This window comes from Aptenodytes patagonicus, chromosome 14 (assembly GCF_965638725.1).
Source record: "Aptenodytes patagonicus chromosome 14, bAptPat1.pri.cur, whole genome shotgun sequence".
Taxonomy (NCBI): domain Eukaryota; kingdom Metazoa; phylum Chordata; class Aves; order Sphenisciformes; family Spheniscidae; genus Aptenodytes; species Aptenodytes patagonicus.
Genome location: NC_134962.1, coordinates 1566539 through 1585414, shown reverse-complemented (window position 1 = coordinate 1585414; position 18876 = coordinate 1566539). Strand labels below are relative to the sequence as shown.

General features: G+C 61.5%; 2 protein-coding genes across 4 annotated transcripts; one reads left to right on the top strand and one right to left on the bottom strand.

Annotated features, from left to right (window-relative positions):
* The first annotated feature begins 752 nt into the window (after nt 1–752).
* PDYN (prodynorphin) lies at nt 753–6480 on the top strand. The gene is made up of 3 exons (XM_076352286.1): nt 753–895; nt 3745–3892; nt 4194–6480. Exons 2-3 carry the CDS (start codon nt 3764–3766, stop codon nt 4761–4763), a joined length of 699 nt encoding a protein of 232 aa, XP_076208401.1. The 5' UTR covers nt 753–895; nt 3745–3763; the 3' UTR covers nt 4764–6480.
* Nucleotides 6463–18630, bottom strand: LOC143167156 (tyrosine-protein phosphatase non-receptor type substrate 1-like). Of its 3 annotated transcripts, XM_076352262.1 has the most exons (9): nt 18594–18630; nt 18283–18376; nt 11167–11520; nt 10613–10927; nt 10125–10475; nt 9756–9857; nt 9270–9291; nt 8808–8847; nt 6463–8050 (listed from the first exon to the last, which is right to left on the bottom strand). In XM_076352262.1, exons 2-9 carry the CDS (start codon nt 18362–18364, stop codon nt 7796–7798), a joined length of 1521 nt encoding a protein of 506 aa, XP_076208377.1. In that variant the 5' UTR covers nt 18365–18376; nt 18594–18630; the 3' UTR covers nt 6463–7795. The 3 variants fall into 3 exon arrangements, with proteins under 3 accessions (XP_076208377.1, XP_076208378.1, XP_076208379.1); XM_076352263.1 differs by lacking the exons at nt 18283–18376; nt 18594–18630 and adding an exon at nt 16302–16475; XM_076352264.1 differs by lacking the exons at nt 18283–18376; nt 18594–18630 and adding an exon at nt 12150–12188.
* Nucleotides 18631–18876: the final 246 nt, after the last annotated feature.

The window sequence follows — 18876 nt, the reverse complement described above, 5'->3', positions numbered from 1 at the left end:
TGGATTTGTCCTCAGGAGGAGGGGGGACGGGGAGAGGGTGGTGGGAGGAAGCCCGGCGGGTCCGAGCCCCGACGGTGCGGAGGTGGAGGGTTTCCCTGCAAGGGCTTTGCTGCCCAACCTCAGCCAGGCTGGGTGGGTCAGGAGGGGACCAGCCTTTCCCAGGGTGTGAAGACCCTCTTGCCCTTCCCAGCGGCCTCGGACGGGCTCACTCCTCTCCCCGGCATCACCACGAGGATGGTGCCTCTCCCCAGCCTGGGGAGCGGGGGGGGGAGGTGTCAGGGCTTCACACCCCCCCTCCTTCTTGGGCAGGATTTTAATTTGGTGCCCAGGGGGGATTCACACCCCAGGCAGCCAAACTCCTCTGGCACACAGCTGGGGGGGGGAGACGGACCCCGTCCCGGTCCCCTGCCATCTCCTGTGTTTGGGGCACGCGTTTCGGCCCCAAGGACCGAGGCTGGCCCCGACGGGGGGTCCCCGAGGGACGCAGCCGGCGGCGGTGCAGCAACGGGACGTGCACCCCGGTTCCTGGGGTGGCCGGAGGGCTGCGGGGAGGCCCTGGCACGGTGGGAGAGCCTGCTCAGGAGGTGGCGAGGATGCTGCGGGGCTGATTATTCACAGCTTCCCTCGCCCCGATTGGCTCCGCGGCGCCGAGCGCAGCCGGGCCCCGCTGCAGGAGGAGACTCCGTGGCCATAAAAGCAGGGTGGGAGCCGGCGGGCAGAGAGTCTGGCGGGCACCCCGGGCACCGCCGCGGGGTCACCAACCAGCGTGGCCTTGCCACCGCCACCGCAGCTGATGACCGGCTCAGCCTGACGCCCGCTGAGGAACACCCACTCTACCCACGACCTGTCCTGACTCGGCGAAGCGGGTGCTCGGCGGGACGGGGAGCAGCGGCAGGTAGGGCTGCCGGGGTCACCGTCCCGCTCCCATCGCGTGGGCGCAGCTGGGGCATCGCTCCTGCTCACCAAAGAGTGACTCTGTTTAAAAACACCCCCCCCCCCGAGCCGTGGTGCCGAGAGCGGCTCACGGTTGGGCTTGTTGCGTTATTTTGAGGGGCTCCCGCCCGGCCGCAGGTGCTCCTCTCGTCCCTCGAGCAGTTTCGTAGCCTGTGAACCGCTGTCCAGAGCTTCACTGGGGTTCGTTTCGATGCCACATCTGCCACCCTTGCGGTGGGGACAACCCGGGGCTCGGAGGAGCAAAGGGAGTGGGGGGAGAGGACGGGGGTGAGGTTTCTGTCTCCCCCCTCCCAGCCCCGGCTCGAGGAGCAGCAGTGGCCGCAGAGGTGGGTTTTGCTGCGATTCTGTTCCAAAAGTCAGGCTTTTTTGAGAAGCCCTGTCTGGAAGGCGTTTCCAGGTAATTTTTAAAGGCGAGGAAAGGAACGGCTGGAAGGTGATTCTTCTTCTCCACCAGAAATCTCTGCAGGGTCCTAACCTGCCTGAGTTAGACCTGTGTGGGAGGAGAGACCTGCTCAGCCTGGGAGAGCTGTTCACATCCCTCACTAGAAATAATCACAGGTTAATTGTAACGGGGAGATTGGTCTCCGTGCTGCCTGGCACACACAGTCCCGATTCTCCGTCCCTCCTTGGGCCGTCGAGTCTGTAACCAGCCCCCGGGGTGCATGGACGCAGCTCGGGGCTTTTCCACGCATGAGCAAAGCCTGGGCACCGAAAACTCAAGTGGAAACAGGACAGGGGAGGAGGAGACCCCAGCAGATGCCTGACACAGGTAGGATGTGCTGAGAGTGGCCGTGGCGGCTGGGACCCACCACTGGCATTGCCAAACACTGCCACGATCCTGTCACGTTTCTGCAGAAGGGACGGCTCCGGAGCCTCGGGGCTCCTCCAGGTAAGACGGGATCGAGCTCTAACTCTGCTTTTCTTCTTCCTCCTCCCTTTGTGTGCTGCTTCTTTTCGCTTTTGTCCAAAGCCCTTTGTTTTTCTCCCCTTTTCCTGCCCCAGTTTTGCCAGTCCCTCCTCACCCCTGCAGCAGGAGCAGGCAGAGCACTGCAGGGGCATTCGTGGCAGCACCTGGACAAGGTACGTTTGCAGTGGGATGTCCCAGGGTGCCCAGGCACAGAGGGTCCTTGGCCCCGCTGTGCCCCGGAGAGCTGCAGCTGTGAAGTCCCCAATTCTTCGGCTGCATCAGGGCACGGGGCTGCCGGCAGCGGAGGAGCATGGCAGGGGCAAGGGAGGGGAAGCGGGTGGGAAAAGGAGGGGAAAAAGCTTCCCAGTGGGGCTGCTGTGAAGCAGCTGGCGGTTGTTCTTGGGAGCTTCGTTCCCCTCGGTGCTGCAGCTGACACCTACCTGCGCGGCTGGTGAGTCCTCGCTCATCGGTGCCGTCTCGGTGGCAGCAAGGCAATAAGGGATCGTCACTGTGTCTCAGCGGTGAAGGCTGGCTGAGGTCCCGCCGTGCCCGTGCCCATCCTGGGCATCTGCCTGCCCTGCTGCCCACTGCTCTGCCAGGGCGAGTCGGGGCGATGCAGTTAGGGCTGCAGGGAGCCGGTGCGCGGTGCAGCCGAGGAATGCAGACAGCTTGACACGATGGTGCAGATAATTCAAATTAAATTTTAATCTAGCATGAATTAATACTGTGGCATTAACATTTCTTCATCAGTACCAATTATGGTACATTAGCAGATACTGCTGGAGAATACAATAGCCTCTAATATGCGTCATTAATGTGTAACAGATCCCACTGGGTCATACCTTTCCACCCCAGATAAAAGCAGCCAAGGAGGCAGGCGGGTGCTTGCTGCCAGCGCACCCCTTGGGGGTCGGCTCTCACTCCCAGGGCCGTCATGGTCCTGGTGGCACCGCGGTCCCGTGGCACTGCAGCTGGGGCCAGCACCAGCCCCTCCAGCCTCACCCAGGGGGGGTTCTGGAGCGGCACTGGGCACTGCCACCGGCACAGCCCCTCTCCCAGCCATTGCACAGTGTGTTCAGCCCTTCCTGGCCTCATCCACGGAGGTGAGAGGCTCTGGTGCGGCTCCCGGCAGGCTGAAGGACGGTGATCGTGGCTTGCAGGTAGGCTTGCACCTGAAATCTGGCTTTTTCTCCTGCCCTCCTGCTGCACCAGCCGAGCAGAAGCGGTGGGTGGGAGGGAGGGGAGCCGGGGCTGCCCGGTTGCAGCATGCAGCACCTGGGTGATTCTGTGCTGGGTGATGGCATCCCCCTGTCCCCTTTCTGCTGGCGGCTCCGATTGCAGTGCTTTTCTTCCCCAAGACCAAGGGGGAGCACCGGTGATTCATCCCCTCCGCGCCACACAAACGCAGCGATCACAATATTGCAGAGAAACTCAACGCTAAAGAAAAAAGGGGCTTTTCTTTCCAACAGTGTGGAAGGAGCAATGGAGGAGATGGGACGGGATGGGATGGGATGGGACAGGATGGGATGGGATGGGATGGGACGGGATGGGACGGGATGGTGGTCCCTGCCCCAGGGACCTCAGTGGCCCTGGGGGCCTGGCCGTGGCTCAGGGCTTGTGCAAAGGAACGGGCTGTGGTCAGGGTAAGGGATCGCGTCCCATGGCATCGCGTCACTCCTGTCCCCTTCTCTCCCTGCCTGGGACCCAGAAGCAGCACCCAGAGGTGAGTCGCGCGGGCACAGGTCCCGGTGCATGTCCCCAGGAGCAGCCATGCAGGTGGAGGCAGTAGGTACCCCCCCCGAGGGTGCCAGGGGGGTGGCGATGGGCTCCCCGGGGCCGGCGCGGGGAAGGTGACGGGCTCTCTGCTGTCTCGCCCTCCCCAGGCAGCGGCTGCGGGGTGAGATGGCGCAGCGGGCGCTGGCACTGGCGCTCTGCCTCTCCCTGGCTGCGGCGGCATCCGCCGACTGCGCGACCCAGTGCTCCCTCTGCATGGCCCAGACCCGCAGCACTGAGAGCAGCGTCCGGTCCCTGGTGAGTGCCGGCCCCACGCAGCCGTTAGCCGGGGGGTCACAGCAGCGGGAGGGTCGCGGGTGCCGGTGCACGGTTGGCAAAGGTGGGTGCTGCCGGGGCGGTGGTCATGGGCACCCCCAGGGTGCTGGGAATGTGCAAGCTTCGGCTCCTCGCTGAGCTTCGCAGCACAGTGGTTGCGGACCCCTGGGCTTGGGGTCGGGGCACCCCCTGGGTGGGGTGGGAGGAAGGCAGGGGGGGTCACCCCGAGCGGCAGGGTGATGCCAGCGGGCGTCCCGGGGCCGCTGCGGCTGCTGTCTTGCAGATATGCCTGCAGGAGTGTCAGGGCTCCTCACCGCCTGGCCCCGAGTGGGAGACGTGCAGGAAGGCACTGGCTCTGCTGGCCCCGCTGGTGGTCCTGGCCGAAGGGACAGACCCATCCCCTCGGGAGGCGGAGGATGAGGCAGAGCCGGAGCAGGAGCTGGGTCCTGGGGAGCTGCCGCAGGCGCCGGCCAAGCGCTACGGGGGTTTCATGAAGAAGATGGCCAAGGGGAAGCTGCTCTCCCTGCTGCGCGAGAACGCCCACAGCAAGGGCGGCCTCAGCAAGAAGTTCGGGGGCTTCGGCCGCAAGCCAGGGGAGCGGGCGGCCCCCGAGGACTACCCGGGGCTGGGGCCGGCGGGTGACGGGGGCGAGGAGCCCACGGGTGACGGGGGCGAGGGGCAGGAGCTGGCGGAGCTGCACAAGCGTTACGGCGGCTTCATGCGCCGGATCCGGCCCAAGCTCAAGTGGGACAATCAGAAGCGCTATGGGGGCTTCCTGCGGCGGCAGTTCAAGGTGACCATGCGGTCGGACGAGGACCCCAGCGCCTACTCGGGGGAGGTCTCGGATCTATAGAGCCAGGCATGGGACAGGCGGCACCACGGTCCCCACGCTGCCAGCCCGGATTGCGCCGTCACCCCCAGCCCCTGCCCAGCCTGGCATCATCCCTGCCTCGTCCCCCCAGCAGACCATGGGTGCCCGTCCCCAGTTGTCCCTCTCTGGTTCACCTGCCCTTCCCTTACATTCCCCATGCATCAAGGGGACAGTGCCACCCCTCCGGCTGCGGGTCCAACCCCTGGGGTCCCTGGGGCAAATCGAGGAGGGGGGGAACACGCATCCTCCACCCTCCTGCAGCCACAGAAGCGCAACAGGGTCTGGAAACCATCACAGCTGCTATACGGGGCAATGGTCTCTGAGCACCGGGAAGGATGAGCTGGGGCAGGATGAGGCCCTCTGGGCTGGGAGATGGCCCAAGCAGCCAGCACAGCCACGGGAGAGGCGGCTGGGCAGAGTTCACACCGCAGCACCGTCACCGGGGCAGGCAGCCAGCTGAGCACAATCCCAGCTCCCCTCTCCAAGCTGTTTGCCGTGTCCCACACATCCCAGCACCCGCCTGGTCCCCCTGGGCTTCCCCTTCCGAGAACAACCCGCAGAGGCAGGGTCAGACCCACACCCTGGCCCCTGCTCCCCCCGCAGCCAATAAAAGGCAGATGCCAACGAAGCTGAAGCTGTGCCGGGTGCTGAGCGTCAGCTTCGTCTGCGGTCCAGGGCTCCACGGGGCAGATCAAGCCCTCGGCATGAGGGGACCACACACCCCAAGCTGTGGCCCGGGGGGAAAGGCTGGAGGGCCATGGGTGCCCAGGGCTGGGGTGCAGGCTGCAAGACCTGCAGGCAGCAGCAGCGGTACCCTCCCCGCACCATGGGTGCCAAAGGGGATGTGGGACCCCATGCGCCCCATTGCTGCTGCCCCTGGAGCCATGCCCCGGGGGAGGCAGGGCCCCCCTAGCCGAGCAAGGGCAGGGCAGGGCAGGGCAGGGCTGCTCAGCCTGGCCCGGGTGCACGTGGGGTGCTGGCAGGGGACCTCCCGCAGCACAGGAGGCCCCAGCCGGGAAGTGGCAGCCATGCCGAGGGCAGTGGCCAAGCTGTCCCCTTCCCGCTCACGCTCTGAGGACAGCGTGAGCCCGCCGGCAGCAGCTCAGTGCTGAGAAAGCCCAGCCTGGGCAGCAAATTCCCTTTTGAACTTCTCCTTTGTAGCCTCGCCCTCTGCATTGCTCATCACCACAGGAAGACTCATGCCAAGGCTCCCAGCGAGACACAGCTTGTGTGCCAGACACAGCCGAGGCACCAGCTCTGGGGTGGGAAAGGGGGGAAGTCACTGCAGAGCACTGGCACGCTCAGCTCACCCACGACACAGGCTGCAGCTAGCACCCAGCCTGCCTGCACCCCGGTTTGGGCACCCCGGCTCCAGCTCACCTCCCGTGGAAGGGGGCACCCAAAGATACAGCAGGGCTGCCTGGGGAGAGCTGGCCCAGACCCTGGTCTCTCCTCCCCTCCCTCATGCTGCCCAGAAGGACCATTGCCATAGCCCCCATCTCAGCCTCAACCTCCTGCTGCTGCTGCCATCTTCCTCCTCTTCCTCTCTCATCCTTCCTCGCAGGGCTGTGCAGGATGAGCCCCCCCTCCCCTTGCTGCAGGACATGCTGACCCCCACCCTACCTTGCACCCCCAGGGCAGACGATGAGGTGACCACCCTGAGCACAGGGACACACTGATGTGCAGGAGCAGCACAGGACTTTTCACTTTTATTATAAAAATATCTTGCAAGCAAAAAAGAAAAAAAAAAAATATAGTCTGTACAAGCAGTCACATCATTCTCAAAGCATCACCAGGCCCCCCCAACCCCCCGCCAGCAGCTGTGGGGGGCCAGCCCCATGCGTGCCCGCTGCTGCAAGGCCACCCAGGTGCTGCAGGAGCCAACACAGGGTGGTGGACCCACACGGTGTCCCAGGGAAGGGGCACATGGAAGACACTTGTCCTCATGGGTGGGCTGGGAGGAGCCTGCCTGACCCCCACGGCAGAGCTGGGGGGGGGGGGGTCGCGTAAGTCTCTTTTAAACTCTACGGGGTTTAGGGATCTTTAGTGAGGCCTCGGTCTTAATTTTGCACATCTTATTCTAGTGTTAAGTACACAGCAGTACACCCACGTACAACACAAAACATTGGGTTTTAGCTCTAAAATTAACAGTTACATGTCAAACAGTCAAAACATGTTACACGGTACCTGCAGGGAGCTCCCAGGGGGAGCCGGGCTGGCGGGGGCATCTGCAGCCCGGCCAGCGTGGAGCTGCACGCTTTGTACAAGCCTGGGGCAGCGCCGGTGGGTCCCGGTCCGGGCAAGGCTGTATGGAGGAGGAGGAGGAGGAAGAAGAAGAGGAGGAAGAAGAAGAGGAGGATGCTCGGTGCCAGGGAGCCGTTCCGGAGCCTCCCTGGGTGGCAGGACAGGGGAAAGCCCGCAGCAGGGGGACTTGGCTCGCCGGCCTTCCCAGCCTCATTGGCCTTGGTGCGAGACCAAGGTCCCGCAGAAGGGACACTTGGGAAGAGAGAGGCAGACACTTAGGTCCTTCCTTTAAAGCCAGAGTTTGTTTTCTAGGCGCTGGCGGCAGAGACCCCCAGAAGGCAGCGCGGGGGCTCTGGCCAGTCCCTGCAGGGTTGGGGCGGCTATAGGAAGCCGTGCAAGCCTGGCCGGGCAGCAGCATCCCCATGGGAGCTGGCGTGGAGGCACTGTCCCCATCCCCTCAGCCCGGCTGGAGCTTCCTGAGGAGCCACTGCTCTGCTGACTTAACCCACGTGTGGGCAAAGCCGGCACACCGAGGCCGAGCAGCCCCCGTGGGATGGAGCCAGCAGCCCCAGGGACCAAGCTGCCTCCAAAAATCAGGTCTCTGGATGGGAGCTGATCCCCACAGTAACACGGGCTGCATTTCTACCCCAAAACACGGGTACCGCAGCGCATCTTCACATCACTCCCAGTGCTTCCAATAAAATCCTCCCGGGGAGGAGCAGGGGGGCTCCCCGCTGGGCAGGGGGTCCCGGCAGCCGTTGCAGCCCTGCTCACTTCCTCGGGATCTGGACGCTGGCGTACTCGGAGCTGGCCTCCTCAGGGCATGGGGCCGGACGCCTGGGTGCCTTGCTGAGGTGCACCATGTCCAGGTCGGCATAGGTGAGGTTGTCGTCGCCGGCAGGCGCCCGGCTGGTCTGGATGCAGGCGTACTCTGACTGCTGGCTCATCTCCACCATCCGGCGGATGGTCTTCCTCTCTCTGTCGAAGTTCAGGTCCGCGTAGGTCAGGTTGTTGGGGTCGGATTCCTGCGTGAGACACCAAGAGTTCCTCCTCTGGGAGGATGAGCGAGGACCCCCCCCCCCGGTGCCCACCCCACGCACCAAACCAAAGCCCCACGCTGAAATCAATCCTGCTGCAGCTCGACCCGGGACAGCTCGGTCTCTGCTTGTACAGGGGCAACAATGCCAGCAGTTGGCCGGGACGATCCTGCAGCAATGCTTTACCCTGTGCTACACCTTCAAATCACCAGCCACCGCTGCCACTGACAGGCTTCAGAGCCACCGCCGCGATTCAAGAGCCACCACTGCAGCTGCCCCGTCACCCCATCCTGGTAGGGATGGGCAGAGGCTAGCCTGCCCAGCGACGCCCGCATGGGAGCTGGCAGAGGCTGGGTGGGATGGACAGATTGCTGCTGATCACGACTTTGCTCGTAACTGTGTCACCAAGTGCAAAAATAACTCCACAAATAGCCTGGTTGGCTATCACACAGCTGGTTCTCCAGGCAGCACAAACCCAGACTTTCCTGGGGGGAGGAGGAGAAGGAGGAGGAGGAGGAGGAGGAGGAGAGAGTGCGAAGGCAGAAGAGATGCTGGAAAGTGGCTACCCCGTCCCTGGGGCAGCTTCTCTTCCCTCTCCAGCCACAGCGTGGAGACACTGAGACGTTTCACAGGGGAACCACCACCCTCCACTGGAGACACCGAGATGTTTCACAGAGGAACCACCACCCTCCACTCCCACGTCTGGTGCTCTCCCCTCCCCGGGTCCCGGGGTTAAGCGACACACCTGGGTAGTGGCCTCACTGCTCTTCTCCGGCTCATGTAACCTGAAAGGGGGAACAAAACAAGTCAGATCGACCGAGTGCCCTGTTGCCTCCTCCCTAGTGATGGAGCAGTGGGGGATTCAGATGCAAAACAAGGTCCTCGCAGCAGCCCCGAGCAGGATGAGTCCTCACCAAGCGAGCGTTTGCTCACGTGCTGGTCCAGCTACATCTCTGCAGGCTGGAGACCTGGCTCCCACCCGCTTGTTCAGCCTCACCAAAAGCCAAGTGTTTGGGTACAAGATCACTGTGGGGGCAGAACCACAACCAGGGAGATCAGCAGAGCCTGGGCTCCTGCCTTCTGTTTCACAACAAGCTTTTGGGGATCCAGCTCTGTCCCGATCCCAAGGGACCTCGTTTGCAGGCTGGAGGTGTCCAGCTCAGAGTGCCCACAGGTTACTCGGTGACTAGAGGAGATCAGCACTTACCTAGCAGATGGCGAGCTTTTACCTGCCAGAAGAGAAATAGTTTAGGAAAAAAAAAATAGTTCAGGAAACAACATAACCCCCCCCGCTTCCCCGGGCACAGGAGCCCACATGCAGAGACTGCTGCAAGAGCAGATACACGTCTTTTTCCAGAGGCAAGTGCCTGCAGTTTTCTGGAGTTTCACTCCATTTACTGCAGGACCGTTCCTGGCAGAGGGCAGGAGGTGCAGGGGGGTGTCAGACATTTTAGGTCCAGGAACAACCACCACGTTTGACTCTGCTCCTGGCAGGCATTGGCACGCAGCGGCAATCAGGCAGAGCTTTCCCTGCAGCCTGCAAACAACCCGGTCAGCTCTGCTCCGTCCTCCCCTTTGGGCAGGAGCTGCAGCAGCACAGCCGTGAATTCAGTGCCCAAGCCCTGATGCTCGAGGGAGAGGGAGAAGGGGGTCAGGAGCAGCTGCTTCCCTGCCGTGCACTTGGTTTCCTTACCCTTGCTCTGCTTTGCCCGGATGAGGTAAAGAATTGCAGTCACCAGCAGTGCCAGCACAGTGCAGACCACTCCCACCACAATATAGATGAGGAGCAAATTGTCTGAAACATGAATGAAAAAGGTCACCACAGGCCTGAAAACGCTGGTACCAACCGAGTCCCTGCAGCCTTACAGCTGGGGTTGGCCTGGTGACAGCCAAAGCACCGAGGATGACAGCTCGATACCTGCCAGCATCATACCCCCCTAGCCCCCCAATATGGAGATTTTGTGTCCTTGAACCAGATTCTGGTGGGACTTTGAGCTTTCTCAGGGGGGTGACATCCTAAAGCCTCCCTGGCAGGGACCGCATCCCAGCAGCTCTCACGCACTGTTATCTGTCTGAGACCAGTCGCTCAGTCCATCCCTGGCTGGGGCGGCGATCCGCAGGGCGGCCATCTCGCTGATGGGGTTCTGGGCATCATGCACCACTCGGCAGGTGAACACGGTCCCGTTCTTCTCCTCTGTCGCTTTGACCTCCACCAGGCTCCTCAGCTCGAACAAGCCCTGGGGAGTCTCCACCAGCCGGGAGGTGTTCTCCACCTTCATCTCCGTCCCATTCTCCAGCCAGGTGACGGCCACATCTCCCGGGTAAAACCCGTTCACATGGCAGGTGAAGTTCACGGTCTTGTTCACCTCAATGGGGCTCGGCGGGTCAGCGACCACACGGACACTGGGGGAAACTGGGAAGAGAGGCAGCGCCTGGTGCCTGGCGTCCCCCAGCTCTGCTGCCCACAGAGTGCCCTGTCCCCACCCCAGGACCCCCAGCCCCACAGAAGCTGGACACCCCGAGTTCCAGTGTCGTCCCCCCAGCCCTCACCTCGCAGGGCTTTGCTGAGCTGGTACACCTCCCTCAGCGGGACCGTCAGCGTGGCGTGCTCCACCTCGCAGACGAGCTGCGAGTGGACATCATCCTTCCCCAGCATCATCATCACAGTGCTGGACATGTTGTAGGAGAGTTTCATCGGGCCAGGGGTGATCTGGAGCTGCTGAGCCGAGATCAAGGCGTTGTTCTTGAGCCATTTCACATGGATGTCTTCGGGAAAGAACCCTCCGGCTGTGCAGGTGACAGACACCTGTTTCCCCGGCCCCACTCTGTGGCCAGGCCCAGACACAACCGGAGGGGTGGGTTTGGCTGCGGGGAGAAGCGTGGGGCCATCAGACCGGGCTCTGCCACCTGCGCCCAGCCCCGGGGCTGCAGGGAGCGGGGTCTCCCGTGGGGGCATGGACACACCCGGGGACGGCCCACGGGACCCTCTCCTGGGATCGGCCCCCAAGCCCCTTCCCCATCCCCGCTCGCCCCAAGCAGAGCCCACCGGGCTGGGATGGGGGCTGCGCCCAGCAGGGCTGGTTCCCACCGGGAGCCCCACTCACCACGTACGGACACCTCCGTGCCATTTCCACGCTGAAACACCTCGTCACCACCACGCAGCGATTTGCTGAACTTCACACAGTAATAGGTGCCGGCATCCTCGGGGCGAACATCCCTGATGTGGATGCTGAAGTCCGTGTCGGACTCGCTCACTGCCCTCGTCACACGGGGGAAGGAGCCCTTCTGCTCGTAGACGGTCTCGTTCCCACTGCCCAGGCCCTTCAGCCACTTCACGGCGCCAGGGAGACCGCCTCCGGACATGGTGCAGGTCAGGTTGAGCGTCTCCCCCGCTGTCACCAACACCTTGTCCTGGGGCTGCCACAGCTCAAAGCCCTGACCCGCCTGGGCACCCGCACCTGGGGAAAAAAACCAGACTGAGTCTCATCTGGCACCACACACCCGGCCCGGCTCCCCGCCTGCCCCCCCGGCCGCGGGACCGGCTGAGCACACAGCTCTGGTTAGCAGGGACCACGGGCAACAGGGCAGTGCCAGTACTGGGGAGCCCGGGGGAGAGGCTGCGGTTATCGCAGTGGGCACAGACCTCCGCCCGCAGGTCTCAGCAGTGGAGCCTGTCAGAGCTTTGCTAGATGACCGCAACGTCATGCTCTGTACAACTAAAACATTGAGCAAATCCCAGCTGCTTGCGCCTGCCAGCACGCCGTGCTGCCTCCCATGGCCGCTTGGCTTTGTCAGTCAGGAGAAAACAAGGGCACAAAATACAAGGCACTCCAAAAAGCAAGCTCCCCTCGCAGCTGCAGATGCGATACCACATTTCCTGCATTGAATCTCTCCCATTTCTGCATTGCTGGTGCCAGTCAGGCAGACGCCATTCCTGCTTCTCACCAAAAGAGGAGAGCAGTCCCCTTTGAAGCATCTCAGTAAAGAGGTTCCCTAATCCAGCCAACCGTGTTGCACCTCACCACACAAACAGAAAGCCACCGTCCCAAGTGCCCCCTCACCTACGCACCCATGGGTGCCAACACACCTTCCCGCATGCACGGTCAGGCAGGGAGAAACTCCCGAGGTCTCCAGGAAAATCGCAGGGTCTCCGCTCTTCCTGCAGGCAGGCAATAACAAAATCCACCTTGGGTGGATCTGCAGCCAGAGCCAGCAGGGATAGGGGTTCCGAGCTCGCTGCCGTGCAGGCGTGATGCACCAGGAGCTAGCCAGCTCAGCCCCGCGGGAACCGGCGATGCCGCTGCTCCCCGCTCCCTAAAAACAGCTGGAGCAGCAGAGACAGCCACCCCGTAGCCTACACGGCTCCTTAAGGGGTTAATTTTGGCAACGCTTGCCATGCCAGTGTAGTTATTGCGACGGAATTGAATGAGATTTCAATACACGTCATTTCTTAAAGGAACATTTTTAAGCAACGCGGGAGAGAGGTGGGAGAACCGCTTAAACCCGCCTGCGGGTAACAGGGGCCAGGTACTGCTGAGCGCTGCAATCCCGGACTGGGCAAGTGGCACGCAGAACCGGTGTCACGGTCACGCAGAAACCATCGTGTTTGAGCAGATAACTCCTGCTGTAGCTGAGCAGCACTGGGAGCACGTGGACCAGAGCCTTGCTGGCTGGAGGGCTGCAGCTGCACCCCACATCTTTCGCACCAGAAAAAAACCCAGGGCAGCAACAAGACTGCCCTTGGTACCCCCGCAGCCCCCCCGCCACAGCCATCCCCAGGATGGGACAAAATCCTTGACTGGACGCTCCCGGGAGGACCCGCTGTAGGACAAGCTGCTCTGACCCCTCCAGGCCACGGCTGGCTCCCACAGAGCCTGGAGAGGATTTTTGGCAGCTGTTAATCCCTTCTGACTTCCAGCAGTATTTGATGTACCCACAGATGTTCTCACTGCCTGCGCAATTACTGGATCTCAATGATCAGAGTTACCAGGAGCACAGTTTCTCCAGATTCCTCAAGTTAAAGGCTTTTTGCCCAGGGCATTAGTCCGCTGCATCCCCAGCGCAGGCTGATGCTTGCAGCTGAAAGCTTCAGCCCTTGGTGTTTCCCTTCAAAGCCACGTCAAGGCTAACGCGGTAGCTGCTCTCGACACCAAGACAAGTTTGTCCCAGAAGATGAGCACGAAAGGACGGAAACCTGGTTTGTTTGCATCCGAGTGCGTCATTCAGGCTGAGCCTCAGTCTCCTGCCTGAGCAGCAGCGGTCTGGGCTTCTGCAAGGTGAGCCCATGTTTCTCAGGTGACACCCGAATCCAGGGAGCAGCCCTGGAGCAGGGCCCCTGCCCTCGGTGGGGGCTGATGCACCCCACATGCAGAGGACGGCAGTGGCGCAGGGCACGCACAGCCGGCTCCGCTGCTGGGGCATCTCCTGAGCTTCTCCATCATCTGCTGCCCCCAGACCTTTCGCAAGAGGTGGTTGAGAAACGTGTAGAGGAAGTTTGAAAGCACAGAAGCATCATCCGCCTCTCACCAAGCCCCCGCGTGGGGACGTGACACAGGCGGGGGACCAGGCTGCTCTGGGCAGAGGGACCAGCACCCCCAGCCACCCACCGCGCAGAACCCCCGGCCCCTTTGCACACCCAGGGTGGCCGCATCGCTAAGTGCTCGCTCCACCAAGTTGGGCAAACAGAGCCTGCGTTGCCTCACCACTTGTTAGCGCGTGGCATTGCAACACAGCAAGGGCTTTGGGAAGCGGGGGGCCAAGCACCAGGCCTCCTCCCCGCCACAGGGGCTCTGCGCCCCATGATGAACACATTGCTCACTGCTCCCCTCTGCAATCCTGCATAAAAGAGACTTCTGCAGGGCGGTGATCCCCCACGTCCCCTCGAGGGTCCCCTGCGCCAGGGAGAGCTGCCCTGCTCAGAGGGGCCAGCACCACCCCGCACATCCGAGCCCAGCCCAGCCTGCGGCAAGCCCGGCGCTTCCTCTTCATCCTCCCTCTCTCCATCTGTCCATCTCCCCACGAGGCACGCACCGTGCTGGAGGGGAGAGAGCTGGGGGAAGCGCCTGTTTTGGGGTCCTGGAGCTGGCCCCAACACCAGAGCGTGGTCGGGGCGAGCAGCACAGGCATTGCTCAACCCCAAAGCATGTCTCTTGGTTGCAGTGATGGGGCGTCAGAGCAACATCTGCAAGAGCACCGGGCAGTTAAACTGAGCATGGCTGGGTTGTAGCTCACCGCAGCCTCGGCGCAAGGCTCCTGCCTTCCCGGGGTCATGGGGATTTACCTTTGCAGGCAGCAGGGCTGCCTCTCTGAGAGCCCATGTTTGCAGCTGAGCTGCGGATGGTCTGTACGCGTCTCGCACCGCTGAGCCCACATCACCTCCTCGCCAGGCAGCGGCGTGCAAGCGCCCTGCCCGCTCCCTGCGCCGAGGGATTTGCAGGCAGGGTGTGCGCTGCTGTCCAGTGACAGGCTGCCGGAGGTGCTGCTGCAGCGGGGCCGCTGCCGCACGGGACTTTTCTGATGGTGCTGCTGCTCCCAGAGTGGCCCCAAGAGCAGCCAGGAAACAAAGGGCTTCGTGCTGCTGCCAGTGCTGCCTGCCAGGAGGCTTTGCTGGCAGCTCCCAGTTTCTCAGGTCATTGCAGAAAACACTGCGTGGCTCTAGTTAGCCTCTCGGATAGGACTAAAATGTGGCTTTGGGGTATTTTTCCACATGTTCTGTTGTGAGCCACCACGGTACTTTAGAGACTTTCACACACAGCTTTGCTTGGCCGGTGCTCTTCAGGTCTCCCCGTTCAGGGTTTGCAGGAGATCTATTATACATGAGCTTCAGCCACGACATGGTGATGTTAACACCACACTGCCTTAACAAGACCTGCTCACACCTCCCAGCCAAGGAGCTCGAGTCCCCGTCAGACCGCCCAACTTCTCCACCTGCCTACCCTGCACCCAACAGCCCTACTCCAGGACCAACCTGACCCACTGTGTGCTCAGAAACACCTGCAAACTCCAGCAGTGGCGTGCAGAGCGATGCCCCAGCCCCCCTGCGATGGGAAAACACAAAGGGGAAGTTGATAAAAAAACCCAGAATATGCAAGTTAGAAAATGCAAAGTTTCCACTGAAGCTCCTTTCCTCCCTTCCCCCTGAATGCAGCTTCTCCTTGCACCCATCAGAAGATGTCTCTCCTCCTTCCCCTTTCTGGGTGCTCGCCCCGAGGAGCAGCAGGGCCAGGAGCCCAGCCGAGCCCCCTCCCAGCAGGTATTTGCCAGCAGCGTGCGCGAGCCCCGTACACTCACGATGTGCTTGTGCACCAGGAGCAGGATGCGGGGGGGTCTTCATGCTGCAAACACACAGGACACACCACGATTTGTCACTACAACCACCGGTTCAGCACAAACCTGCTTCTCACCTGCACATTCACAGTGCCACCCGATGACACTATTTTCTTAGACTTAGATTTCAAGCCACCTAGAGTCAGAGTGCAATCCTTTCACCACCAAGATCAAGGGGAGTTTAGGTGCTCTGCCCCTGTAATCTGCTCTATCCTACACTCCAGAATTAGCAAAGGGTTTTAGAGCCCTGAAAATCACCACCTGACAGTTCCCACGTAGATGGGAGCACCCTTGCAATGTGGACCCGGAGCACTTCCAGCCTGGAGAAGAGGCACGAGCACAGGTGTCGTGCTGCGCCTGGTCTGGCAGAGCGTCCCTCCCGTTACTCGGTTTAATTTGAGAGCAAAATAATCCCCGTCTCTCCCGCTGCAGTGCAAGTTTTCCGTCTCGGTGACACTTTTTTTTTTCTGTATTCCACCTTTTGAAGTATTTGATACCGAACAGATTGCAAGAGGCCGGGGTTTAATTCAGGAATGGCTGCTTGGATGCTTCCTGATAAAAATAGATTTTTTTTTTCTCGTCTGAAGGAGCCGGGTAAGGAGCTCTGGGATGGCAAGGGGAGGGCTGCGTGCTCCAGAAGCAACGTGCAGCTGGTCACCGGCATCCGGAGCCCCATGGTCACTTGCTGAAGGAACGGGCTGATGGGCAAGAGAAGCCCCAAAATAATCCTGCTGGAATTTCACCTGCAGCGGGGCTGCCTGTGGGGAAAACTAACAGGTGCCGCCTATAAAAAGGGCCTGGAATCTGCAGTTCAGGGGAAGACAAGAAGAGAGACCCGGGGGTAGCTGTCGAGTGCTATGTGGATCCCAGAGCGGTTCGGGGACAGTTATAGTAAAGGCTATATTTTACATACGTGACATCAGAGGAAGCCTCGGATCGCACGCAGCCATCATTTGCAAGCTTCCCTCCTACAGCATTAGCAGAAATTCAGCTTGAAAGCCGGAGCCCCACAGCCAAACAGATTTCCTCTTTAGAGGAGGCTCTGGGAAGCGCAGCCGAAACCCGCCATCGAGAAACGCCTGCACGGAAGGGTTCTGCATGGTGCAGATTTTGCAATGGGGCTTTGCAACTTGGCTTCCCAGCATCTCACTCCTCTTTGCCGTACAGGAAGGTCTCCTGCAGGACCTTCCCTTTTCCCCTTGGCTTCTGCAGAAGCGCTGTCGGAGCAGCCGCCCTCCCGCAGCGGCAGCCTGGGCCAGCTCTTCTGAAGTTCAGGCTTAGTTTGAGCCGTGGTCCAGGAGCGTTCACCGCAGGGTCTCCACCGCATGGAAAAAAAAAAAAAAAAAAAAAAAAGAGATCTGCATGCTCACACCTGAAATCAGGGACGCAAACCACCTCACAACCCAGGGCTTTCTGCCCCAGGATGGTTCTTTTCCTATGGCTGGCTTGGAGAAATTGGGTTCTCACTTCCAAGGCCACGTTTAATTAAACTCAAGAGCTTTGCTCGAGCCATTCTTTTGTGGCAGGAAATCGCAGCGGTTCACTAAGAAGCTGCGCTCACCGCCAAAGCCTTCTTGGCTTTCAGCAACCGGGATTTTTCAGCTTGGGGCCAACACTTCTCAGTTGTGATCAGGCAACTCAAAGCAAGGAGTGTTGTGCTGAAAGCATTTGCTTTCTGCTCAAGTTTGCGCTCAACTCTCTGCTCAAGTAAAGCTTCGACAGTAAATATTTCCAGTGGGCCTGGAAGAGCCCCACACACAGGACAATGTTTCACCCGTGTGGGAGCCTGGGCTGGGCTATTCGTAGCGGGATCCGGCTGGAAGGTGTGAAATTTGGATAGACCGGGCAAAAAGCTCAGCAGCAAGATGCTCCTGAACACGCATTGCTATTGCCCCAGGAGGTTTGCACAAAAAGCCCCGTCCCTCCCCGGAGGCGCAGACAGCACCGGGCAGGAAGGAGAGCGATTCTTTAGCAATATCACCTGAAATGGAGAGCCCTGAAACAAAACATCCTAGAAAGGAAACATCCTTGAAAGCAGCAGCCACCACAGGGCTTCGTTCCTGGTGGGGCGAGAAACTTCCCACTGCTAGTGAAGGAAGGGAAACAGCCAGGGAGCAGCGCAGGCTCCGATCATCCCTTCTCACGCTGCATCCCCAAGCTCTAATAAGGGATCGGCAGAGCCACAAGCCCCGGGGAGGGCTGGGGCACCCGGGGGGCCAGCAGCAGGAGCCCGAGGTGACCCGGGGCCGGTGCTCGCAGCAGGGCCGGGTGGCCCAAGGTGCCTGGGAGGATGGTGCAATCCCACCGCTTTGGTGCTCAACAGTTGGGTAGAGCAGCAAGAACTGCATACCGTCAGGGGTAAAGCAGGGGGTAGCAGGAAAAACAAGTTCCCAGCAGAGGAGGCAGGCTGCCCTCGCCAGAGCCTCCCCTTGCCTGCTCTGCCATCCTCCCCATCTCCAGGCAGCCTCCGAGTGGGAATTTCGGCTGCTTGCAGAGATTTGCTTCTCACGTAGCTGGCAGGGGGTGCTAGCAAATGGGTGGGAACAACATGCCTCTTCATGTCCCTGCCTAATTCCCTCGTCTCGCTGGAAAGGGGAATGTCTGCCTTCAAGTTTGCTTCTAGAGGAGCAGCCGAGCGGGGGCCCTGCGGGACCCCCTCCGCTCCCCTCTGCCATCGCCGCGCTCTAGGTCATCTCACAGAAAGGTCAAACTCAAACGTGCGCAGCGTGACAGCATCATGTCGCGTACAGGAGGTGTGCGGCGGAGGGGCAGCAGAGAGAAGAGACGAGGATGGAGGGGAAAGGAAGGGGGGGGGGGGGGGGAAGCCAAAACACAACAGCGCGGCAGGGTGGCAGGAGCGGGAGAGCCCGTCGCAGGTCGGAGCCGTGGCTTACCTGGCCAGCCGCGCAGGGAGAGCAGCACCAGGCAGGTCAGCGGCCAAGCAGCACGGCCGGGGCCGCGGGGAAGCGGCTCCATCGTCGGCTGTTTCTGGGAAGCAGAGATCAGAGTGGCTTCAGAGCCCGGCTTTGGGCTTCGCCTTTTTTTTTTTTTTTTAAAAAAAAAAAAAGCAGAATTGCAGCTGGAGAAGGAAATCGCTCTTCTCAGCCCCAAAATGAGGAAGGGCTGGGCTCCCGCCTCCCCCCCGGCTGCGGGCGGAGAGCACACCCGCACACGCGCGGCCCCGCCGCCGCCCGCGGGCACTGACCTGCCCGGGCCCCGGGCTCGGGCTCCGCCGCCGGGCGCTGACGGGGCCGCCGCGGCGGGGCCCCGGGCGGGCGCATGCCCCGGTGCCGTGCCGAGCCGAGCCGCGCCTGCCTCCCCGCCTCCCCGCCGCCGTTGCCTTGGCACCGGGGCGGGATGGGGCCGGCCCCGGCTCGGTGACCCCCCCCCCCCCGCGGTTCTGAGCAGCCCCAGTTTAAGGCCGCTTTCCCGGCGGTGGGGTTGAAGCCAGCGCCGCCCGGCCCGGAGCAAACTTGCTTTTGTAAGGT

Bases quoted from the DNA above. Each gene is read 5' to 3' on its own strand.
- PDYN (XM_076352286.1), top strand. From the start codon at position 3,764: ATGGCGCAGCGGGCGCTGGCACTGGCGCTCTGCCTCTCCCTGGCTGCG. The intron at 3,893-4,193 runs GTGAGTGCCGGC...GCTGTCTTGCAG, and splicing joins AGAGCAGCGTCCGGTCCCTG to ATATGCCTGCAGGAGTGTCA.
- LOC143167156 (XM_076352262.1), bottom strand. From the start codon at position 18,364: ATGGAGCCGCTTCCCCGCGGCCCCGGCCGTGCTGCTTGGCCGCTGACC. The intron at 9,858-10,124 runs GTGCGTGAGAGC...TTCATGTTTCAG, and splicing joins CTGGTCTCAGACAGATAACA to ACAATTTGCTCCTCATCTAT. The intron at 9,292-9,755 runs GTAAGGAAACCA...CTCTTCTGGCAG, and splicing joins CCGGGCAAAGCAGAGCAAGG to GTAAAAGCTCGCCATCTGCT.